We start from the raw sequence: 24,879 nt of genomic DNA on the forward strand, positions 1-24,879 counted from the left end.
TTCCTGTTCCAAATCCATATTTGTTTGTGTGCTGGCTGTTATGTACATACTGTTGCAATGTCTGGCAAAGCTACAATCTGAAGTTATACCTTCTGTTTAGGCCTCCCCACGTTTGCGTATCCTGTCCAGTGGCCGTTACCTGCAGATCAACAATGTGGTGCTGGGAGATGGGGCACGGTACACCTGTGTAGCTAGCAACATTGCTGGGAAGACCACAAGGGAGTTCAACTTAGCCATTAATGGTAGGCAAAATACAACTTCACCTTTCATTTGACTAGCATTAGAGCTGACCCAATGACTTGCTTGCCAGCCGAATAAATGTTTAGATAGGCTTTAAAATCTAGGCCAGCATTATGACCAGCTTGACAGCTCAATTTTCAAGAAGGTCAAGTTGGTCATAATGCTGGCCTAGCTAGGTTTTAGCTGGTCAACCAGCTAGTGCTGGTAGCTGGTCAACATCAAGCAACATGCCTGTGTGTGTGTGTTTCTTTGATGTTTCAGTTGCCCCCACCATCCAGGATGGTCCTCAGACAGTGTCTGTGCAGGTGAACCAGCCCGTGGTGCTGGAGTGTGTTGTGAGTGGTGTGCCAATTCCACGTATCACCTGGAGGAAACATGGGGCTATACTGGCAGGAAACAACCCCAGGTACCCAGTGCTAACCCATTGCTGATCCCAGACATAAATATGTATGCTCATTAATGGCTTATTTGTTCTGACCACAAGCCATTACATTACATTACATTATTGGCATTTTGGCAGACACTCTTATCCAGAGCGACGTACAGTTGATTAGACTAAGCAGGAGACAATCCTCCCCTGGAGCAATGCAGGGTCAAGGGCCTTGCTCAAGGACCCAACAGCTGTGTGGATCTGATTGTGGCTGTGCTGGGATTCGAACCCCCGACCTTGCCTATCCCAGTCATTTACCTTAACCACTACGCTACAGGCCCCCTCTATTAACCACTGATATACAGTATCCTATAAAGTGAGGGATGACATGTTTTAACCACAGTTACCCACTGCTTAGTACACTATGAAATTTAGACAGATTTTTTTTCGAGACGTAAGCTCAGGCCATGATTATGTTCCCTGTTGGGGCATTTTAGATCATGTATGATGTAATTCGGTTTGACAGGTACGCGTTTGCGGAGAACGGGTCACTAGTAATCCACTCAGCACAGGTGACTGACACCGGGCGCTACCTGTGTATGGCCACAAATGAGGCTGGGACCCAGCGCAAGAGGGTCGATCTGCAGGTGTATGGTGAGCATGGTGTCCCCCCATACTAGTACGCAGTCACGCACTATCTTCATCATCGTTGTTATCTTCATCATCGTTGTTATCATCAACATCGTTGATTTCATATGTAGATTAGCTTTATGACCCCATTAAGTGTATGCAGTTCAGGTAGGGTAGTTCCTTTGTGTTACATCATGGCATTTGCTGCACAGCAAATAAAAAAAAGTTGGATTAATATTTGTTTTCATTCTTATAAACATTAAATTCTGTTAAATATATGCTGAACATATTCATATTGATAATATTTTAAACTGATATCGTGCTAGAAAATGTGGAATTGATATCATGCTTGGTCTGATGAAAAATCTTCTTATGGCAGTGTCCCCATCAATTGCCAAAGGGCCCTCCAACATCACCGTCACTGTCAATGTCCAGACCACCCTCTCCTGTGAAGCTACGGGTATCCCCAAACCTACCGTCACCTGGAGGAAGAACGGGCGCCTGCTCAACACCGACCAGAACCAGAATATGTACAGGTTGATCCAGGTTTTTCCTCAGCTTTTTACTGATCTCACAATTTCACACAACTTTGAAATATCACCTTTTCAAAAGTGTGAACTTACCACATTGAAATTGAGATCTTCTGATTGTAAAGGTGAATGTGATTTTTAACACTTCGGGTGTTTATTGTTGGTGTCTCCAGGTTGCTGTCCTCTGGGTCTCTGGTTGTCATAGCACCCTCAGTGGAGGACACCGCTGTCTATGAGTGCATGGTGGCCAATGAGGCAGGGGAGGACAATAGGGCCATCCAGCTCACAGTGCATGGTGGGTAATGAACACATTGCATTACACTACTGTTCTTACATCAAATGGCTTACTCCTGGCCAACAAATTAGCTGTATGGTTTTATATGTAATGTGCAAATATGACAACAACTGTACATACATTTACATTTCTGCCCCTGATAGTCAGCCCTTTGCAGCCATTCTTTTTGGAATTTGATAATCCTCCAGTATAAACCAAATTATTAGTTTATTCCTTCATTCCATTTTTGTTAAATTATTAAATTCCTCTTGTGCCCAAGGTGCAAAGTTATAGATGCCTGTCTTGAGTGACCTGTAGTAACAGTACATTGTTGTGTTGCTCTGCAGTTCCGCCTTCCATTGCTGATGAAGCTACAGAGCTGGTGGTGACTCGTCTGTCCCCGGTGGTCATCAGCTGTACTGCGTCTGGCGTGCCAGAGCCCGTCCTGCAGTGGAGCAAAGATGGGGTCAGACTCCCAAAAGTGGGCAAGGGTTTCAAGATCCTCCTGTCAGGTGAGAGCCAAACCCACACCTCATCCCTCTCCTGTCGCAGTGCATGGCAGCCATGACGGCGGTTGTCTCCTCTTCCACCTAGGCCCAGTGGACATCGCCGCTGCTGAACTGAGTCACACGGGCAGGTACTCCTGCGTAGCCAAGAACGCAGCCGGCAGCGCCCACAGACACGTGCAGCTCACCGTTCAGGGTAGGTGTCCATTCAGTCAGGCTAAACTGTGCTAAAGCTGTGTCTGTGAACCCGTGTGAAACATAATCTCTGTTCCAATTTTAACAAGTGTTCCCCCACTCCTCCTCACACCATTCAGAGCCTCCTGTGATTCAGGCTCATCCCCCAACCCTGGATGTCATCCTCAACAACCCAGTCACCCTGCCCTGTCGAGCCACAGGAACGCCCCGACCCACCATCTCCTGGCAGAAGGAGGGCATCAACATCCTCACCACAGGTCAGGACCCCGTTACAGGGTGTGAATGTGTGGGGGGGTTTCAGCAAGGCCCGTAATCTCACCCTCTCTGTCCAGGAGGGACTTTCACGGTTCTGCCCAACGGGGGGCTTCAGATCTCACGGGCCAAGGTGGAGGACTCCGGGACTTACATGTGTGTGGCTCAGAACCCGGCAGGGACAGCACTGGGGAAGACTAAACTGAAAGTCCAAGGTATGCTTACACTGTTCCACAAAATGCACCTGCATGTTCAAAGCTATAAACTGTGGACGATAAGTTCCTGGTGTGCCATCTCACGATCAACTGAATTATGCTGTACATATTCTGCCATCATCCTAGTTTACACCAGAGATTCCAAAACACTCCAGTTGAACCAATGTTTGATAACAAACTCTGTTACCTGTGAGCTGTGTCTTTTTGGAAATTGGTTATTGTTGTGCCTCGTGTGAATGTTATGCAGTATGTATTTTTACTTATTATTAGCTGAGGACGTTGTCAGATGAAGCAGTACTGAAAACTCTGTTTTCCACTTGCATCTCCTCACCCATTTCAACCCCTTTAATAAGGCCAGGTTAAATGGGGGAGAGGCCCCACAGGGCAATGCACAAATACTCAGACACCAGAGATGTTTCATCTCATTATGCACTAGCAACCCCCTCTGGTCACACCTGCAGTCTCTCCATGTCTAGCTGTATATTAAGTTCACTCCTCCGAAGCAATAGTCCACAATCAGCCTAGGGAACTGTGGACACTCCTGAAATGAAGAGAAGTGATGAGAGACTGAGCATGTTTCAGAGGCGAGTAAGTGGGACTTCCAAATTGTGAGAAAAACTGTGTACGCATAGTGCCAGTAAGCGGCCGTCCCTGTGTCTCTGCAGTCCCGCCTGTTATCAGCTCTCAGGCGAAGAGCTACACGGCGGCTCTGGACACCTCTGTCACACTGCTGTGCCATGCGGATGGCTACCCCACGCCCACGGTCACCTGGCGCAGAGACGGCCAGCAGGTGGCCGTGTCGGTGCGCCAGCGCATCCTCAGCTCCGGCTCTCTGCACATCGCCTTCGCCCAGCCCAGCGACACGGGCCGCTACACCTGCACCGCTGCCAACCTGGCCGGCTCCAGCAGCCTGGAGATGAGCCTGACCGTGCAGAGTGAGTCACTGCCGCTGGAATCACTGCCCCTCAGAAATACTTCCCCTCAGAAATACTGCCCCTCACAACTACTGCCCCTCAGAAATACTGCCCCTCACAACTACTGCCCTTCAGAAATACTGCCCCTCAAAACCACTGCCCCTCAGAAATACTGCCCCTCACAACTACTGCCCCTCAGAAATACTGCCCCTCAGAACACTGACTCTCAGAACTACTGCCCCTCAGAAATACTGCCCCTCAGAACCACAGCCCCTCAGAACTACTGCCCCTCAGAAATACTGCCCCTCACAATTACTGCCCCTCAGAAATAGTGCCCCTCAGAACCACTGCCCCTCACAACTACTGCCCCTCGGAACTCCTGAGATTTTGTCTCCTTATGATGTTCCTTACTTTTAGTTTTTCTGCTTTGCCTCCTCTTCCTCCTCCAGTCCCACCCTCCATCCGCCAAGGAGAGCTGGAGCTGTCCACAGTGGAGAACTCCCAGGTCCTGCTGTCCTGCGTTACAGATGGAGTCCCACAGCCAATCATATCCTGGGAGAAAGAGGGCACACCCCTCACAGACACCACGGGGGAGTATACCATCCTGCCGTCTGGAGAGCTCATCATAGACACCGCTCTGGTGGGTCAACTGACTGTCCCGCTGCATCTGTTCTCAGCCGATTGTAATCTGTATGAATTTGGGGTTTGTGTTGTGCTTCTTGAATAGTGGAGATGTATTAGTGCTTTTATGATGCTGCATATTGTATGTCCGTACTTGCTGGTCTGGAGATGTTGTTAGTCAGCTACTGACACTGGTGTTCATATAAATCAGGTAAATGCACTTATTTTCTCCTATATTGTCTCTCTGGATAGCAGCATGTGCTAAATGTAATTTAATGGAAATGTAACATAGTTTAATGACTGCTAACATTGCCACATTGAATATATCAGTAGATGAGCATTAGGTCTGGACAGTCACACTATAGCATAACCCAACCCACCTTAATCTGCTTACCCATGTAGCCTGACGATTCTGGGAGTTACACCTGCATTGCTACCAATGACGTGGGCCAGGACAGCAAGACAGTCACCCTCTCAGTCCACACTCACCCAGCCTTCACAGAGCTGCTGGAAGATGTGTCCCTGAACAAGGGAGAGCGCCTCCTGCTGTCCTGTGGTGTAACTGGCATTCCCACCCCAGAGATCACCTGGGTTTTCAACAACAACATTATTCCAGGTATCTTCTGTTTCTGAGACTATCATTAAAAGCTTCCTGAGAGTTTTTGCCAGAATAACCAAAACGAATGTTTCCTGTAGCTCACTATGACCATGTTAATGGACACAGCGAGCTGGTTGTCGAGCGAGTGAGCAAAGACGACTCTGGGACTTACTCCTGCATCGCTCAGAACAGGGTGGGCTCCATCAAGTCCCTGGGTTTCGTGTATGTCAAAGGTAACCCTGATCTACAATAGCGTCCCTGCTGTTTGGGTCAACTCTGAAGCCAGAGACTGGAGAAACTGACTTTTGTTTTTCCACCACTGTGTCCCAGAACCTCCCATCATCGATGGAGATTTCCACTCCAACCGGATCGAGCCCCTGGGCGGGAACGCCATTCTAAACTGCGAGGTCCGTGGAGACCCGCTGCCCACCATTCAGTGGAGCAAGAAGGGGGTCAACATCCAGATCAGCAACCGTGTTCGCCAGCTGGACAATGGCTCTCTGGCCATCTACGGCACTGTGGTAAAATCCTGCCCTCCAACTGCTTGTGACGTGTCTTTACTTCAAGTGATGCTCCAAATCTAAATAATTTTGGATGAAAATGTTGTAATATCATGTTATTTCCATGTTATGCAGATAGTATTATATGAACGGTACATGCAAGGGAATAAACTGGGTTTTTTTTGTTGCTTTGTACAGAATGAAGATGCTGGAAATTATATGTGTGTGGCCACCAATGATGCTGGTGTGGTAGAGCGGAGTGTCACCCTAACCCTGCAGAGTAAGTGTGTTCTCTCCTGGGCCAGTGCAGTGTTATGAAAGAGTCAGGTTCAAGCAGTGGTGAGGAGTCTTTAGCAGGGGTTCTTGGAGATATACCATCCTGCAGGCTTTCATTTCAGCACTAATTTGGCACATTCTTGTAGCTAATTAGCAGCTCAACACAATATCTAGCTGTTGAATTAATATGTTTTGTTAGGGTTGGGGTGAAAACCAACTGGAAGATCTCCAGGATTGGTTACCAATGGTCAATAGAATAGTATATTACATAGGTGTGAGGGTGAATTAAAAATCCTTTATGGAGGCTATGGGTCTTATGCTCTCATCTGACCTCCAGGCTCCCCATCCATCACAGTGGAGCCAGTGGAGACGGTCGCAGACGCTGGCACCACAGTGGTGTTGCACTGCCAGGCAGACGGGGAGCCCCCTCCCCTCATTGAGTGGTCTAGGCAGGGGCGCCCTCTGCTGGGCAACGACCGCATCACCATCCTGTCCAACGGCTCTCTGCGCCTGGCGAGCGTGCAGAAGGAGGACACGGCCGAGTACGAGTGTGTAGCCCGGAACCTGATGGGCTCTGTGCTGGTCAAGGTTTCGGTTACAGTACGAGGTGAGTGAGTTCACGAAACCTCCACAGCTGGTGACTGGTGTTTCTCTCCCCCGTGTGCTGCATGAAACACCGTGTCCCGTCTCTGCCACAGTGCACGGCGGCTTCTCGGAGTGGATGGAGTGGGGGTCCTGCAGTGTCAGCTGTGGGCTGGGGGCTCAGAAGAGGCTGAGGCAGTGTAACAAGCCCCTGCCTGCCAACGGAGGGCGCCACTGTGCAGGGCCAGACACAGAGACTCGCAGCTGCCAGGGCAAGCCTTGCCCAGGTATGCACATTCGATTACCATGACGCTAGTGCACAATGACAGTATGTGTTTGCCTATGCCAGAGGTGGGAAACTCCATTCCTTGTAGGCTGTTGTGTCTGCAGTATGCATTACTTTGGTTCAGTTAATAATTTTGCTGTATTTCCATTTTCAAACAGCCAGTTCAGAAAATGTACTGTGTGTAATTCAACTGTATTGAATTAAATACAGTACATTGTAATTCAGTTTTTGAGAACCCAGAGGATTTCTCAATCGCTTCATTTTCATGGTTTTCACGTCCATGAAATCCAGAAACAGATCTAATCCTCCTTCCACACCTCTGCTGCCAGACAACAGTACAACAGTACTGTGTTTGCCACCAATGACATCCCTTCTTTGGCATGCAGCTTGTGCTCTTCTATAGTCACCCAACTTGTTTGCATTTCTGTGGTGTTGCCTCAGGGGTTTGGGGTCCTATCAGGACAGAATTCCATCAGTAGCCTCATAAACACAACACAGCAAGACGTGTTTCTGGTGCAGCCACACAATATGAATATTGCAGCCATCAAGAGCAAGATGTTACAGGTGAACATTAGTATGAGCGATGCATAATGTGGTCATGTTAGTGGTGCTCATTTTGTCGTATGTTCGCAGTGGATGGGAATTGGTCCGAGTGGACAGCGTGGGAGGAGTGTTCTCGGACCTGCGGTCAGGGGAACAGGACCAGGGTGCGCACCTGCAGTAACCCCCCAGCCCAGCATGGAGGAAGACCCTGCGAGGGCAAGGCAGTAGAGGCCATCATGTGCAGTGTCAGGCCTTGCCCAGGTGAGTAGGCACTCAGTACTGTCAGGTCTATTCACTAACCCCATGTAAGATTGAGTTGAACTGAGTGCTTAATAAAGAAGGTATTTAGTTCCTTAGGAAGCATTCTTTAACCCCGTCCTCCACATGATCTGTATTGATTTGATTGGTCAAGGTTTGTTGCTGATTAACCACTCTGTTGCAGTGGCTGGTAACTGGGGCGCCTGGTTGCCATGGAGCCCCTGCAGCGAATCCTGCGGCAAAGGCATGCAGACGAGGATCCGGCTATGCAATAACCCCCCTCCCTCTTTCGACGGGGCGTCGTGCGAGGGAGCAGACACCCAGACGCAGGTGTGCAAAGAAAGGCACTGCCCAGGTAAGGCCCGCGATCACGTCACATACCGTGCCCCTCCCCCGGCCTGCTCGCTCTGAGTAACCACGCCCCGTCTCCTCCGCAGTGGATGGGAAGTGGTCGTCCTGGGTCAGCTGGGCAGCCTGCAGCGTGTCCTGTGGGGGAGGGACGCGGCAGAGAACGCGCTCCTGTGCCAGCCCTGCCCCCCAGCACGGGGGACGCCAGTGCGAGGGCAACGACGTCCATATCGACTTCTGCAACAGTGAGCCCTGCCCCAGTGAGTGTCCGTCTCGTACAATGTCTACGTGTGATGTATGATTCAGGAGCAATACCCTCTTATGCACAGGTGTCAAACTCCAGTCCTGGAGGTCTGCAGTGTCTGATGTTTTTTTGTGTGTTTCAGCACAAGGGGTACATTTCAAAGTCTTTCATTTGCTAAAGAGTCCACACACCTTGTTCTCAAGGCCTTAATTGGCTGCTGATTGAAAGGAAACCACAAACACCTGTAGACACTGCGGCCCTCCAGGACTGGAGTTTGACACCCCTGCTCTAATGTGTCATACATTTCAGACATTTTATTTTGGCACCACAATTAAGACTAAGAAAAGTTTTGTCTTTTTTCACACGCCTGTCTTATTTAACTGCTCTTTTACTGTGAAACATGTTGCATCGGTCAAAAATGCACAGGAAACTATGAACAACTAACACTGACAAACCAAATGAGTGCTGATGAAAGTCTGTGACTGAAAACAAAGTACTTATGTCTTATCTCTCTCCATCTCTCCCTCTCCATCTCTCTCCCTCTTCCTGTTCTCCCCTCTCTCCCCTCTTTCTCTGTCAGTCCATGGAAACTGGGGCCCTTGGAGCAGCTGGGGCAGCTGCAGCCGGACGTGTAACGGGGGTCAGATGCGCAGGTACAGGACCTGTGAGAACCCCAGGCCAGCCAACGGGGGCCGGGCCTGTGCAGGAGCGGACACGCAGATTCAGAGGTGTGGCACAGCCAACTGCCCCGGTGAGTCACCAGATGCATTCTTTAAAATGCACTCTAATGGCTGGCTAAGTGCAGGACATAAATAGAGGGGCAGTACGAGGTACTGCTGGGCCTTTCATTTCTGTGCAAAAGTGTCTGCTTGTTGGTCATCCCTTAGCATGAGATCAGCAGTGCCTTCTTTGATCTGATCAGCAGATTTTTTTGTAGGACTTGTTTCATTATTAACTTCAGTCCTTGTCACACTATTTCCTGAAATGTGCTAACATAGTGAGAAATCAGTTTCCAGGCCCATAAATCTGGAATAGAAACTGAGGTAATGGGAATGATACAACAATAGAATACCAGGTGCCCCATCTTATTTTTCATGGCTCAAATCAGAGGTTTATGGTATATGAAACTTGCTATTATTCCATTCCTTACAAATGGTGTGTAGCACTTTCTGCTTGGCAACATTTAAAAATCGTTTTACAGTCACAGCTCTCACAAGATTGTGACAGAAATAATGTGTGTGAGGCTCTGAATACTAGTGACAGTGTTGATGTGTGTGTGGCTCTGAACAGTGACAGTGGTGATGTGTGTGAGGCTCTGAACAGTGAAAGTAACTACTATGCTCTGCAGTGGATGGGAATTGGGGCCCATGGCAACCGTGGGGGGAGTGTTCAGCCTCCTGTGGCGGAGGGGAGAGGACCCGGGTTCGACTGTGCAACAGCCCTTCACCCTCTAATGAGGGTCGGGCCTGCCCAGGAGACTCCTCCCAGCTGTCCAGGTGCAATGCACATGCTTGCCCAGGTACTGTTCTCTCCGCATCGATCTGTGTATCAAGAGCACTGGTTCCACATATAATGAACCAAACACACCCTCTAAGCACTCCACAAAATATATATAAAACACAGGACAAGATTAGAGCAGTTTCTTTTGGGTTTTTTTAAGTACTTAATATTTTCAGTCATTCATAAAGAGTATCTCAATATCTATATTAAATTCACATGCTGACATTTTGAGAATGCTGAATAAAAACAACAGGCAACTCAGAAACATTGGACAGATTAAGCTGTTTTTATAGTGTGAGCAGGGGTTTGCTGGCTTTCTGCAGTTTCCATGAGAAACATGAGATCTGTCTGCATATCTCTCAGGTGGACCTCAGCGGGCAAGAGGTAGCATCATCGGGAACATCAACGACATTGAGTTTGGAGTTGCCATCCTCAATGCTACTGTCACCAACAGTGTACACCCTGGGGGCAAACTCATTCAGGCAACCATCTCCAATGTGCCCAGAAGTCTTGGTGAGACCCCTATATGTTCAGCATCCTCAGATGTCAGATTAATGTTCATGTCTCACAGTACTGAGATTTTGTGAAAGGGTTATGCTGTATGTGCAATCCACAGTGCCACAACTATCATTAGCAATAGTTAAATAGAAGTAGCAAAACTGGAATTTGGTTGACAATAGAAAATAAAAGTACACTAGGCAAGAAAACTGACGTTTTTTGTTGTTGATACTTCCTGTGTATACTGTGATAACTTCCAGGATTCTATCCAAATACAGATACAGGTACTGCACAGCCCTAATGTGGGGCTTTCTCATTGATTCTGAGGGGGCTCATTGATTTACTGATCAGGTCATTCTAGATCAGCTTCAGTATACTGCAGTACTGCTGTTAAATACTCTCTTTCATTTCCACAACCAACAACTCCACCTGCTCTCAGGCCCTGCGATGAGGAAGCTCATCTCCATCCTGAACCCCATATACTGGACCACTGCTCAAGAGGTGGGCGAGGCTGTCAACGGCTACACCCTTACAAACGGAATGTTCCGGCGGGAGACCCAGGTGGAGTTTGCCACTGGTGAGCAGCATTAAGCACTGAGGACCTTCTGTGTGTAGCATGGGTATTGCTGGAATGTCTTCTGTGACTGCATGCTTCTTTTGTCTCTAGGAGAGATCCTGAGAATGACTATTGTTGCCCGGGGACTGGACCCTGATGGAGTTTTGTTACTGGACATTGTTCTCAATGGACACATCTTGCAGCTGCCCTCTAACTCAGAAATCAGCATTAAAGTAAGGCTGTTTGGGTCCGGGCTTTATATAATTGGTGTCTGAAACAGATTGTCTTAATTAACATTGTTCATGAACTAGAATCTTACATGATGCATTGGGCCCTGTGGAAAATATTTCCTGTGTGCTGTGTTTACATGTTCAGGACTATACGGAGGACTACATACAAACAGGCCCAGGACAGCTGTACGCTCTCTCCACACGCATGTTTACCATTGACAAAGTTAGCGTGCCCTATTCCTGGAACCACACCATCACCTATGAGTCCTCCAGGGGAAAGATGCCCTTCCTGGTAGAAACCCTCCATGCTTCAGCCATCAGTGCTCACTATCGCCCTCTAGAGGAACTGCTGGAATACAAAATACACGCCACCATTGCTAAAGGTAAGCTGATCTCCCTCCGGGTGTGAATCACATCACTCTTGACTGACACCGCAGGGGCTGATGGAGGTTGACCGGTCTTTTCTTTCAGGAGACCGAAGCAATCAGTGTCCTGTTGGCTTCCGCCTGGACCCAGCCGGACCGTATTGCGCAGGTAATTTCACAAAATATTTGTTCATTTAATTTGTTCATTTCTTCCCTCCGCTATTCACCCTGACTTTAAGAACACTGTGAAGTTGAGTGATAATGATTGTCTGCTCCTGTCTTGGTGAAGATGAGGATGAGTGTGTTGCGGGGAACCCATGCTCTCACGCTTGTCACAACGCTATGGGCACCTACTACTGCTCCTGCCCTAGAGGACTCACCATCTCCGCTGATGGCAGAACCTGCCAGGGTATGAACAACCACGCCAACGCACCTCAGTCTATGGACTATGAGACTCTGGGTCCTTTTCCTAAAGTGTGGACGACATTTTAAATTCAAAGTACATCTAAGTAATGTATTGCAACTATGCACCGCTTTATATTTCTGTAATTGATTCTGGAATGTACACTTATTTATGGCTTATTTATTTAAATAACTCAAATAATTACCAGTATGTTTGTTTCATTATTTAATGTGTTGATACCACAGCAGGGGTTTTCTCTTCCTCTGACCATTATCCTATGGGGAAAATATCTCATCAGCCTAATTGTTGCACACAATGGACCCTCATGAGGTTTACAGGCTCTCTGTAAATGGACTTTGAGTGTAGTATGTGTTTGCAGATATCGACGAGTGTGCTCTGGAAGGGCATATGTGCCACGAGGGACAAGACTGTGAGAATACCATTGGCTCCTACCGCTGCGTGATGCGCTGTGGGCGGGGCTTCCGTAGGACGGGCGATGGACTGAGCTGCCAAGGTCAGCTTGCTCTACAATGTCGACTGACAACGCTATGAGACTATGGCTCTTTTACAATATGGTTCTATTCCAAAACTGTTTTATTTTCACAGATATTAATGAGTGTCAGGAGTCCAGTCCCTGTAATCAGCACTGTCTCAACACCATTGGCAGTTACCGCTGTGCCTGTGAGCCAGGATACCAGCTGAGGAATCGGAGGTGTATTGGTGGGTACTTACACCCTAACCTAATCAATTAAATCAATTCACAAACAGTAACCAATGAACGTGATTCTCCATACTTTCACGTGAAATGTATATCTCCAAATAAAATGTTGATCATCTAACCCATTTTTTCAAGAGGCAGAATCAAATAAATCTGGCAAAACCAGATGGGATGATGCTCTCTATCAGTGCTCCTGCTCTCCTGACCCACTTTTGTCTGCATTCAGACATTAATGAGTGCCGGCAGAGGGTGTGCCGTTTGGACCAGCAGTGCAAGAACACCAGGGGCGGGTACACCTGCATCGACCTCTGTCCCACCGGAATGACCAAAGAGGTCAACGGGACGTGTGTTGGTGAGTGGCTGGAATAGCTCCTCCAGACAGGGCAACACTGCAAGGACCGAGAGGAGTCACTAGCATCAAACCACAGCAGTCAACAGGATAATGGGGTTTGTTCAGGATACCATTCAACAGGATAACGGCGTTCAGGATACCAGTCAACAGGATAATGGGGTTTGTTCAGGATACTATTGAACAGGATAACGGCGTTCAGGATACCAGTCAACAGGATAATGGGGTTCAGGATACCAGTCAACAGGATAATGGGGTTCAGGATACCAGTCAACAGGATAATGGGGTTCAGGATACCAGTCAACATGATAATGGGATTCAGGATATCAGTCAACGGGATAATGGGGTTCACTCATTAGCAGCAGGCTGTATTGCCTACAAATCCTTATTCATTTTTGTTCTGTGCATTCTGCAGATATTGATGAATGTAAAGACGGCACACACCAGTGCAGGTACAACCAGATCTGCGAGAACACCCGAGGCAGCTACCACTGCACCTGCCCCAGAGGATACCGCTCTCAGGGAGTGGGGCGACCGTGCCTCGGTACGTACCGCACTGTGCGGACGCCTTCCACTCACCGCTGCTTCTCTCACCCGAGCACGCCCTCGCCTCTCACTCTCTCAGAGCACTCCGACACCCACGCTCCCTGCCCCAAGCTCCCCACCCCACCCTTCCCATATTCAGAGAGACAGATACAATGCTGTGAGGTCACTTCCTCTCCCCGCTTGCTAACAAAATGCTGCTTTGAACTTTTGAAGACTAACTTTAATCCCTTGTCGATTGAACGGAATTTCAGAATTCTGGATTGCAGTCCTTCCGATTTTGTACTCAGTTTGTACTCTACTCGACGAGCATAACAGGCAAAATGATCTGTCTACCAGTACAACAAACCCAGCACTTCTTACACTTTGCTTTTCCTTTCACTTCTGATCTCCTTCTTTTTTTGCTTGGGGTCCTGTCCTGACCCGCACTGCTTTGCCATGGCGATTCATTGACTGTCTCTCAGTGACAGTATTAACACATCCCAATTGTTCTTTCACTTCCAACTATGGTGTGTCCAATCTGAAATAAAGATCAGAAATATTGCTTGCCAGCTTAGAAAATGGTTCGCAAGGTGATCGCATACGTCAATCAGGCATCTGCAAGTCTGCCTTTTAAGCTGCACATGAAGTGTCTTCCTCTAACTCATGTCTGTGCAAGCCAGTCTTCTGAGCTATTGTGATAAGAACTGGCCCTCCCGAATCAACAGTGGAGGTTGCAGCGATGTCTGCTGATTGAACATGCCAAAGTCAGGAGAAAAATTCTGAAAGTATTGCTTTTTTCTTTATAAATATTTGCCTCTGTAAGAAAGTAGTAAGTTAGCCCTGAACACCACATGTCACATATACCAGCAGTACTACTGTACATGAGTCTAGAGTAAACTAATTTGATCCTTTCCATCAGAGGTATTGCAACAACATGTCTGATGCCATTATTATAGCATCCTCAAATATCATATTAAATCACCCATCATACATAACATTCTGCTTCTTTTACATTTAGAAAAAATACATGTGTTCTAAAGTAATACAAGTTCTCAGAGGAACCACTGACTTGGTGTAAGCCCTCCTTGTAAGCACACATCACTTGTGTGGCACTTGATGTGAACACTCAACGTTGGGGCAAATGACTGATCCCCCGTTCTCTCTTTTTCTCTCTTCCTCCTCTCCTTCATCCAAATCCTCCTACTCCTCTCCCACTTCCCTCCACATGCTTGGCCTTGTTGTGGGGGGCCAAGACATTAATGAGTGCGAGTGGGTGCCCACACCCTGTGCCCACCAGTGTGTCAACACCCCCGGCAGCTTCAAGTGCCTCTGCCCACCCGGGCGCCACTTGCTGGGCGACGGGAAGTCGTGCGCCGGGCTGGAGAAGCTGCCCAGTTATGAGAGCTATTCGTACGGTTATAGAACATCGCAGTCCTCGCCAGAGAGGAGCTTCTCCCAGCAGCAGTTCCACAGCCTGGCCTCTCAGTCGTACCATTCCTTTTCGAGCAATAGCAACCGTAATGGGCCGGCCCAGCGCCCACGCAGAGACGCTAGAAGGGCATGTCTCGAAGGCTTTAAAGCACGGAGAGGCCGTTGCCTAGGTAACTATCAGTCAGGACTGGGGTCGAAATATACTGTGGCACTGTGTGTCCTCTTAAGGAAATGACTTCTGCATTTATGTGATACTTATAGCGTGATATTGAGGAGTGAGGGGTAATGAGGCAGGCTGTCCGTATGTACAGCCGTATGCCATTGGAAATAAACAGAGCTGCTGTATGAAATTCATGTTTGAAAATATCACACCCACTAACTGCATCTCATATTTAGACAATTATCATAATGAGCACAGGGCTGTGTTGCAATGTAAAAAAGTACTAATATTGAAATTATATTGTCATTATATTGTTACAGTAATATTTACATAATTTTCATTAATAATACAACTGCAGGTTAATAGAAACACTACAAATGATTGCATCCTGACTAGAAAAGATAGCATATCTTTTCATTTGTTTTTATAAGTACATTATCACAATACTATCTAATGTTAATGAGAGAGGTTTACAGTACTTAAAGTACAGTATGTCCATTGGCTTATTTCTAGAGCTCTATTAAACTAAAAATGTGTTTCCTGTTGTGATGTTGTACTGATTATGTTTAAATTGTTTCTCTATAGACATCAATGAATGTGAAAACAGAGATGCATGTCAGCATGAGTGCATGAACACTCCAGGGAGCTACAAGTGTCTGTGCCCCCATGGATATCGACTCATGACCAATGGAAAAACCTGTCACGGTAAGCATGCCAACCAATCAGTTGCATTGTACTTATTGCTTATCTAAAATCAATGACACTACCAGAGTGATAACCCAGCACACACCCTGTATGATTAGACTCACTGAAAAATAGCAATATGACTAAATGAAATAAGATAATCTCAAGTCATTATAGTGGCAACACTGATGCACAGTAATGTGTGTTATGTTAGGCAAGGAACGACATGATCTTGACTCATGCGCACCATAACTGTGTAATTGATAGGAGGGTATTTACTGTATATGGCCCTTGTTTCTGTTTTTGACTCTGAGGAAGATGTTATTTATGTTGAAATGTAAGTCTCCCCGTGTCCATTAAACAGAGTGCATTTCTCTGAGCTCTGTGCTCCACCGTCTCTTATTTCGATCTGGGTAAGGAGACAATAATGTGTGCTTGTCCCTTTGCAGATGTTGATGAGTGCCTGGAACAAAATATTCAGTGTGGAAGTAACAGAATGTGCTTCAACATGAGAGGAAGCTATCAGTGCATAGACACACCCTGCCCACCTAACTACCAGAGGGACCCTGCCACAGGGTAAGCGCCATTCCGCCCAGATGCACAATGACGCCATGGCATGCGCATTTAAAAACTTGTCAAAAACACTTTGGCTACTTATGTCGCAACAATATACAGCCTTTCAGTCACAGACGTTCTGTAAAATAATACATTTGAATTTGTCTTTAACATCAACTTATTCTGCTGCAGTTTATTTAACTGGTCTGGACAATTTGTTATGCTGTGCTGTATGGAGTATGAGGCTGCAGTTGAATCTTTCATCACACATGCAATATCTACATTTTTATTTTCAAGTCATTCTCTGTAAATCGCACCATGCAGATCTCCCTTTGTCATACTGTCCCATTGAATCGAAACAGTGGGAGCAAATATGCATCCTTGTTATGATGTCACAGGTTCTGCTTGAAGAACTGCCCTCCCAACGACCTGGAGTGTGCCCTCAGCCCCTACGCTCTGGAGTACAAGCTTCTGTCCCTACCCTTCGGCATCGCAGCCAACCAGGACCTTATCCGCCTGGTGGCCTACACTCAGGACGGGGTGGTCCACCCCCGCACCTCCTTCTTGGTGGTGGACGAAGACGTCACGCTACCCTTCGCCATCCGGGACGAGAACATGAAGGGAGTGGTGTTCACCACGCGGCCCCTGCGCGAGCCACACACCTACAGGATGAAGGTCCGGGCCTTGTCCTCCAGTGCCGACGGCGGCATCGAGTACCAGACTACTTTCATCGTGTACATCGCAGTGTCCGCCTATCCCTATTAGAGCACTTTAGGGGCAAGGACGTGCCTTTGTGTACACCACTGCAAGGTGCTGGAGAGCCACCACTAATAAAAAAAAAGACTATTTCTACATGCAAGGCCTTGCAGCCAGGAGAACTTCTAGCCAAGGAGCTTTTTTTTTTTAAAGGACTCAACACTGCCCCCTGGAGGAAGCTGGAGTGTTTACAAAAGTGCATTGTTGTTGTTTTGCTGTTTTTGCATTTGGAGGAAAGAAAATCATCAGATAGTACCCTTAAACCATAATCTCCATTCCTCCAAATCTTTCAGTTTTGTAAAAAAAAAAGAAATGTAGTAAGAAAATACAGGAAGGTTTCGCAAGCACAGGAAGGACTATTATTTTAGGGATGTTTCAAACAGGCTCCTATTCAAGTGAGGTCAGTTATTAACACTAGCTGATATCATTTACATCTACTTAACTTATTGGTAAGAGCTTGAACAGGAGTAAGGGCAGTTCCTCCATTATTACCTCCAGTTTGATTGGCCCTGAAACTATCCACAGATGTTACAGACAAGTAGGAGAACAAGGAGGCTTTCCTAAATGGAATGCAGCGGTGACCCGTGCAGAATTAATCCGGCCACTTCTGAAGTCCATGAATTAAAATGGAGGAGGTGGGTTTCTGTGTAGCCTGAAACAAAGCACTCAACCTCATCAGGTAACCGTTTTAGGCACACCCAGAGGCCCTTATCAGAACCTACAGTGTGAATACTCCTTCATTGTGCCTAGAAAAGTGACAATTATGGACAAACATTAGTCACGTCATTACAGGATCATATGCCTTTGGGCCGTTTCATAGGTCTGTTTTACTCAGTTACCAAGATGTATTCTATTTTTATGATTTGTATATAAGTGTTTTTACTTTTATTTGTTCTATACAGTACTGTATTCCATTTTGTAAAAGAAAAAATAAATGTACAATCACAAATACATTTCATCCTTCATTTGTTCCTTTAAAGGAAACTATATATAAAAATAACATAAGAAAAAAAAATTGGATTCAAGTAATGTATTGGGAATTTTGGCAATCACGTTCCTATGTGCTACAAGATATGCGGCATCTCTGATTCTCAAACTTGGTTCTGTGGCACCCCTGTGTATGCTGGTTTGAGAACCACTAATTAACGACAGAGCTGTTACAACAAAATACAAACAGGAAAACAACTTTGCATCTGTATATATTTTATTGTATCACAAAAGCACAAACATAAAAAGGAATATTTGATAAGGCAGTTTGTACACCAGTTTGGTAGTTATTTTTTTGCACTTGTTCACGAGAGCAATAAACATTACTGCACCAAATCATTACTGTTCTGACATGTTGCTCACAATTAAGAAAAAGAAATAAAAATGCATTATTTCACAATTATCATAAAAAGTGTGGTTCATACAATATGGTATTGGACATCTGAGGTACATATCCTACAGTACAGCTTAGAGCCATATGCAGTACTATTACAGTAAATTCACTATAGCTCTAAGTGCATAGAAAAAGGACTTTAAGAAACCACAAATGTTTTTTTTTTTGTTTTTTTTTGTTTTTTTAAGTATCAGAAGAATTATGCTGTCTGAAAGTACTTCTATTCCATGGTTGAATAAAATGGCAATTCAATTTGTCCAAGTTTTAATATTACGGTTTTAGATTGTTCCATAATTGAATACCATTTTTCAATTCTTAAATGTCTGCAATGTTGAACAAATAGTCATACTAAATCTCAGTTTGAATCATTTCAATCACTAAAGAGATGTGAAACTACCCTCTTTGCACTAGTTGGTATCAGGTCTTACGTAAGCTAATTATAACACTGACTACCACCCAGCACTAACACTTACTGGAGTTATTTGGTCCAAAAACGTGTGCAGGAATTTTGAAGATGTCCAGCACATCTATGTAATGCATGGGGCATTATAAAACACTGGATAAATGCTTCAATTACAAATAGTGATACATGATACTATGAACAGATCAATCAGCAAAGACATTACAATTTGATTCTGAAATGCCCTGTGTATGAATACTCAGTTTGTGATTTTACCCAGATATGATCTCATGATGCCTCAGTTTCAGACTTGTAAAATAAAATGGTTTGATTACACTTATACCTAGAACAGCCAATCAGGTCAAGAACGTCATCGGTCACATTGGTATTCAATGTTAACCCCCAACCAAATAAACAGCAGGACAATCTTTTTCCTCATTTGTTGAAATACAAGAAAGATGGACTCTGCCGGTGATTTTCTTTGTATTTTGCTATTATATGCAATTACTATCTACAAACAGGTGCTGTTTTTCATGTGGTGTACATGAAATGAAGGTTTGTGTTGTGTCTCATTCAGTTATTGCAAATACACATCCAGCTTTTCTAGACATCAAAGCTTCATCATATTTTAACAGCAAGTGCAAAATAGCTTGTATTTTGTCTCTTAAAAACGAAACAAAACCTATTAAAAAAAACATCAGCTCGTTACAGCCAAAGGTTTCAGTCCAAACAATCACAGGGCAACACAGGGTGAGTATGCAAACAAGTAAAAACCTATGTTCTGTAGCTAGTTACAAATATTCTTGGCTAACTGAAGATGGATAAGTGAATACTGACCACTTTATAGTAGTAAAAGAACACAGGCATAGGCACTGTTTTCATGTGGAAAGCAGTCTTTAGGTACAAAACTTTATCTGAGCTTTTGCACAATGCCCATGAAGATAAAATTCCTGTTTACAATAAATTATATTTATGATTCCACTGACTGCACTTTCATATGCTTTATGTATTGGTTTATTCAACTTCAGTTTCATCAAACTTGTGATTTAACCAAGTAAAACCTAAAAATCATCCAATTTCATCTTTAATATTAACTCCATTCACTCACAAATGATGTGGTCACTTTGATTGGCAATGTCTGTTCTAGGTATGAGCACAAATGCCGCTGTTCTAGCTTTGAACAGCAAAGCGATCAATGAGAAATTATTTCACAATTTGGCAACAAAACCTCGAAACAAGCAAGGCAGATGCAGGTTACAATTAAAACACTTAAAATGTCAACAGTTTTGTTTTTCCTTTGATGTTTATCCATTTTAAATATCCACAATCAAATATGTCCATCAGGTAAATTAGGAATGCTAAGAAAAGTTGAAAAGACATGAAAGAAGGAAAGAGAGATTTACCCTCCCCTCTGCACCATCAGAACAGCACAGAGGAGAAAATAAACAGTATTATTTGGGCTAGAAAAGAAAGCTAGGAATGTGACAGAAACTTAGAGGGATGACACCAACATGGCTACAGCATGTCAGGGATATTAACACAATAATTATGATTTTGCTTTCGCGTTTTGACAAAGAAAAGCTGTGTAATCCCTCGATGTCGAATGCTTTATCTGTTCTGAGAGGAATAATCCCTTTTAATAAATGTAGCAAGCTAATGCCCTTTTTGTGAAATGATGCAATGTGGTGATGAGATCCGTAAGAGGAGTGAGTGGCTTCACGTGCCACAGAGAGGAGGCATTAAGTCTAAACTAGAGCATGCAGGAAAGCACCCCCACCGCAAATCTCACAGGCTCCCGTCTGTGGCACGATCTCTCCGGCTGCTTCCCGGATTTAACAGGGAATCACAGTAATCCCTGCGAAGTGGCCAATCTGCTCAACGACAAGAAAGGAGCAACCCTATCGTTTCGTCAAAGGAAATGAAAGATCAAGACATTCCTGAGAATGGCAAAGCCAGACGAGAGGTAGCTTCCCTAACTAACCCAGATGAGACGGCATACCGGCTGCTTTTTAAAATCTAGAAAAACACCCTTCTTTACAGATCCTCACCAGAGTGCATCCCCACTCTTTGCATTGTACAGTGACCGGTTTCAGGAGGCACGGGGAACCCATGGAGTGTGACAGCAGAGGGAAACGGGAGAGGCTTTGATGCAAGCAGAGATAAAGAAAGGAAGGACAGAGAGGACCAAGTCCTCCGCTGCACCCTGTGAACAAATTCTCTGTGTTTATGTACCATTGGTTTTCAAGCAGCTGCAGGACTCTTTAGACGGTTTTTCTGGCAGTTAGTACTCGAACGATGGAGCCCACTCCTCCAGCAGACAAGGCCTGAGAAAACAAACCCAATATTCAACACTGCACTTTTACAATAAAGCATAAAGACATCAGGCCTGTAGCCTAGATACGCACAACTTTTGGGCCCTTGAGTAAGGCCATTAACCCCACATTGCTCCAGGGCCCTTGGTCTAATCAACTGTAAGTCGCTTAAAAGCATCAGCTAAATAAACAAATTATTTATTATGATAAGCCCAGTCAAGAGTCTACACATTATTGGTTAAATTAAATAACTTATCCATCACTGTGAGAGAACACCCACAGTCAAACACGTGGACTTCTTTGGAGCTGCCTTACCTTTTCATGCCACTGCAGCAGCACAGCGCTGCTGTTTTCAGAGGGCCTCTCAAATCCCTTGTAGATGTACTTCATGAGGAGGTCCACACCATTTTTGTCCAGCGACTGCACTGCCTTCTCAATGTCACCACTCTTGAAAGAGCTGAGGACTTTCAGTACTAGGGCTTCAGCCCGATCCTATAGTAAATAAGAACACCCAGAAGGTAAATTCCACATCACAGACCCCAATGCATAATTATACTATAATTATATGCAGATTCTCTATTCCTATACCGATTTTATTAAAGGCATGTATCGATATTGCAGAGATATGTAGAATCATCAATTTTTTCAAATTGTATTTCTTCCCATTACAGGAAGGTAAACCTAACATTTCAAACAGAAAGCAAGGTGAGAAAGCTGGTCTTTATAACATTTCATAAGTGGACAGTCCAAAGACTGCAATGCAATTTTTCAGAGCACAACTTGCTCTTGCTTTATTTAAGGAAAAATAATAATAACAATGATGTATCATTCATACACAAATAGTTAATTAATGCCCTTCATCAAAGTCTGCTGACTGGATTAAAAAAAAAAAGAGAAGAAGCCGAATTAAGTATTGTCTCAGATTTCCTGTTTTGTGAAGGAAAACATACTCTTAAGGGCTGGAATTCTGGACTGAGTTAAAATACTAACTGAATTTAGGATGCCGGATGGCACAATTTAGTTACATTTTACATCAGTAAGCATAGAAGCACACAGGGTAACATCACCTTAACATTCTGGTTCTTTGTGTTGATTGGTGGGTTTTTTAGAACTGCCTGCAGGGCCTCCATGAGATTCCCTGTGCATGGAGGGGTTAAGGAAACAACCTCCTTTACAATACTGTGAAATTTAAAATATTTTGACATTTAGTATATGCTCTTATTCAAAATAGAAGTGTCACAAAATTATGGTAGACCAAGCTCTGTGTTAAGTACCTACAAGAGTAGCTATGTGTAACACCTCACAAACACAAATATTGGATATTGGAGATTCTGCTACAAAGTGAAAATGAAATGCTCAAGACCGTTTCCTTTAAACGAACTGTGGTCAATTTTACCTTGCCCACAAAGTAAAGCCATGACCATTTTAATCACACCGAAACATTAAACAGGAAATGAACTAGGACAGGACAGCAGTATTGACATATAAGGCAATCATACTCAACTTCCTTTTGTACCGTCTTCTGAAAGCAATGGCTAGACACTATATGCGAATTAACGCAGACCAATTATGCGCTTGTATTTAGAAATACCTGCCTTAACAGTTATTTAGGGTCTTGCGACAATGCCAGAAATGTTCCAGCAGGCAAGTCTGGACATAAAATTCCGAATTATTCTTAGCCCACCGTTCCTTCAACAAAACACATACAGCCGACTTAAATTCATCATAGGAAACACTCTAAAATCTGCATTTAGCTAAGCAAATAAAACAATAAACGGAGGAAATTCACATGATCACAACTTTACTGCAGATAATCTCACACTTTCTCTCCAACGTGGCATGGTTGCAGCAACAAACCAACGTGTGCGTGAAACGATATAAAATCCCAAATCTCAAGAATAAGAAATGATGCTACCATTGAGCGCCTTGACATCAAAACCTACGGCAAATTAAGTAGCTAGCTGCCTAATTATCTTAATTTCTTAATTTGGATGTGACCTCGCTCTCATACTGTATGTATTACAACGAATAAAGCGTGCGACATTGAGAGAATATAATCCGATCTCAACAAACGAATGCCCCGGCTATAACGTAAGTATGTATGGAATTACAGGGGGATGAAAATCCGAGTGAAAATCTTTTATTTCCCATTCATTAGCTAGCAACCTAGCTAGGACCTAAATTAATCAGTCACAAATAAGCCAGTTGAGCCGGCTACATTTTGACATGCTTGCTTGCATGACAAACATGGTTCGTAACCTCGTTGAGAATTGTAATTTACAACTTTAATTCCGATTTCCACACACCATGCCATTACTGCAGGTCATGCACTCAAATGCATTAAGCAGAATAAAGAGCTAGGGTAGCTGTCTGGGTCCATTAAGTTGAGTCAGACTTGCACCACACCCTACAATGCTAGCTTGCTAGAGACACATCGGTTGTACAACAGTAACGCTCAAGAGCATGACGATTGTTTTGACCAATTCAGCATGCATAGTCAAACCAACCAATAAATATTTTCATAAATTATTGCAAAAACTATTTTAAAGGATATTGTCTTATCAATGAGTCAACTTCTGCCTCATCTGGACCTAGTTGGTTCTCTCCACCATCCTCCTCGTCAACAAACTTGTTCTCGTCGTACTCGTCCACATCTACCTTCCTGAAGAGATTGGACACTGTATTCTTCGACATTATGTCAGAGATTCTATTGTTTCCTGTCTTAAAAAGATTTCAAATGATCAACTGTGCACGCACTGTGAATCCGATCCTCGGTTTCTTTCAAGAAATGGACACGGAACAACCTCTTCCTTCCTCTCTCTGTGTTCCCCTCACTTCCGCAATGAAGCGCGCCAGTGGTCGTCGTGTGTATTACATTCAAATTGAAGGAAAAATACTAGCATCTAACAGCAGGCTGCAGTAAAGCTCAGGAAATTATGGTTTGAAAAATACACTTGGTTACTGTCTGACAATAGTGCTTTGTTTATACAGTTTTTCCTGGCGATATAATGATGATGCTGCCTTAAAATGATGTATTTTTGGTATCATATTCAATTATTCATTAATTGAATTGAGTGCTTAAACCAAATATGAAATTATTTTATGTTGATTTAAAGTCCCTTTATACTTCATTGCAAATGATTAAACAAAGTACTAAAGCTTGCTAAACATCCTGTATACTAAGGAAGTGATTATTGACTTGGACTGCAAGAGGAATCTGCTGTCTTGGACTGCCCTGTATTTGTTTGTAATTGTATTTTTAAGTTTAATATGTATTTGTTGTATGTCCTTTAATGATTATATGGTTGATGATGTGCTGCACATTGTACCATTTGAACACATTTTGTTCTTTGTCTTGCAATAAAAAATATATACTGTTGGTAATTTACAGCTGCGTGGCACCTGCTCATACAAAGTTAATTATCAGACTCGGAAGCTTGGAAGGCAGGAAGGATGTAAGAAAGAAAGAAAGAAAGAAAGAAAGATCACAAGGCCGCGCAAAATATACGATACAGAGAATTAGCGATATTGTTTGGTCATAAAAAGGGAAAACATTATTCTTTGATACTGATACAATTGCCTGGAAATATATGAACACTTGTGTTTTCAATTGCTTTTGTTTCCTCAGGACAAAGGAGCATCCTAGTCATATACACCTCTGCAACTGTACATAA

The 24,879-nt window shown here is 44.5% G+C and overlaps 2 protein-coding genes across 2 annotated transcripts in view; one reads left to right on the forward strand and one right to left on the reverse strand.

Moving 5' to 3' along the window:
- Positions 1–19,075, forward strand: part of hmcn1 (hemicentin 1) — a 96,855-nt gene extending 77,780 nt beyond the window's left edge. The window contains exons 72-107 of the mRNA XM_061237250.1: positions 101–242; positions 502–646; positions 1,137–1,264; positions 1,620–1,776; positions 1,944–2,065; positions 2,392–2,556; positions 2,639–2,746; positions 2,865–3,002; positions 3,078–3,212; positions 3,878–4,147; positions 4,576–4,766; positions 5,150–5,363; positions 5,444–5,578; positions 5,676–5,866; positions 6,044–6,125; positions 6,459–6,728; positions 6,820–6,990; positions 7,623–7,793; positions 7,975–8,145; positions 8,228–8,398; positions 8,963–9,133; positions 9,731–9,901; positions 10,246–10,395; positions 10,820–10,957; positions 11,048–11,169; positions 11,312–11,549; positions 11,638–11,700; positions 11,821–11,940; positions 12,314–12,448; positions 12,541–12,654; positions 12,879–13,004; positions 13,417–13,545; positions 14,780–15,127; positions 15,703–15,822; positions 16,251–16,377; positions 16,755–19,075. Coding sequence (XP_061093234.1) covers positions 101–242; positions 502–646; positions 1,137–1,264; positions 1,620–1,776; positions 1,944–2,065; positions 2,392–2,556; positions 2,639–2,746; positions 2,865–3,002; positions 3,078–3,212; positions 3,878–4,147; positions 4,576–4,766; positions 5,150–5,363; positions 5,444–5,578; positions 5,676–5,866; positions 6,044–6,125; positions 6,459–6,728; positions 6,820–6,990; positions 7,623–7,793; positions 7,975–8,145; positions 8,228–8,398; positions 8,963–9,133; positions 9,731–9,901; positions 10,246–10,395; positions 10,820–10,957; positions 11,048–11,169; positions 11,312–11,549; positions 11,638–11,700; positions 11,821–11,940; positions 12,314–12,448; positions 12,541–12,654; positions 12,879–13,004; positions 13,417–13,545; positions 14,780–15,127; positions 15,703–15,822; positions 16,251–16,377; positions 16,755–17,121 — 5,916 coding nt within the window. The 3' untranslated portion in view covers positions 17,122–19,075. The remainder of the gene's footprint in view (positions 1–100; positions 243–501; positions 647–1,136; positions 1,265–1,619; positions 1,777–1,943; positions 2,066–2,391; positions 2,557–2,638; positions 2,747–2,864; positions 3,003–3,077; positions 3,213–3,877; positions 4,148–4,575; positions 4,767–5,149; positions 5,364–5,443; positions 5,579–5,675; positions 5,867–6,043; positions 6,126–6,458; positions 6,729–6,819; positions 6,991–7,622; positions 7,794–7,974; positions 8,146–8,227; positions 8,399–8,962; positions 9,134–9,730; positions 9,902–10,245; positions 10,396–10,819; positions 10,958–11,047; positions 11,170–11,311; positions 11,550–11,637; positions 11,701–11,820; positions 11,941–12,313; positions 12,449–12,540; positions 12,655–12,878; positions 13,005–13,416; positions 13,546–14,779; positions 15,128–15,702; positions 15,823–16,250; positions 16,378–16,754) is intronic.
- arpc5b (actin related protein 2/3 complex, subunit 5B) lies at positions 18,299–24,039 on the reverse strand. Its single transcript, XM_061237249.1, has 4 exons — positions 23,759–24,039; positions 22,273–22,344; positions 21,521–21,697; positions 18,299–21,217 (listed from the first exon to the last, which is right to left on the reverse strand). The coding sequence occupies exons 1-4, from the start codon at positions 23,897–23,899 to the stop codon at positions 21,155–21,157; spliced, it is 453 nt and encodes a 150-aa protein (XP_061093233.1). The 5' UTR covers positions 23,900–24,039; the 3' UTR covers positions 18,299–21,154.
- Between the last annotated feature and the right edge of the window lie 840 nt (positions 24,040–24,879).

The sequence above is a fragment of the Conger conger genome, chromosome 4 (genome assembly GCF_963514075.1).
Source record: "Conger conger chromosome 4, fConCon1.1, whole genome shotgun sequence".
Taxonomy (NCBI): domain Eukaryota; kingdom Metazoa; phylum Chordata; class Actinopteri; order Anguilliformes; family Congridae; genus Conger; species Conger conger.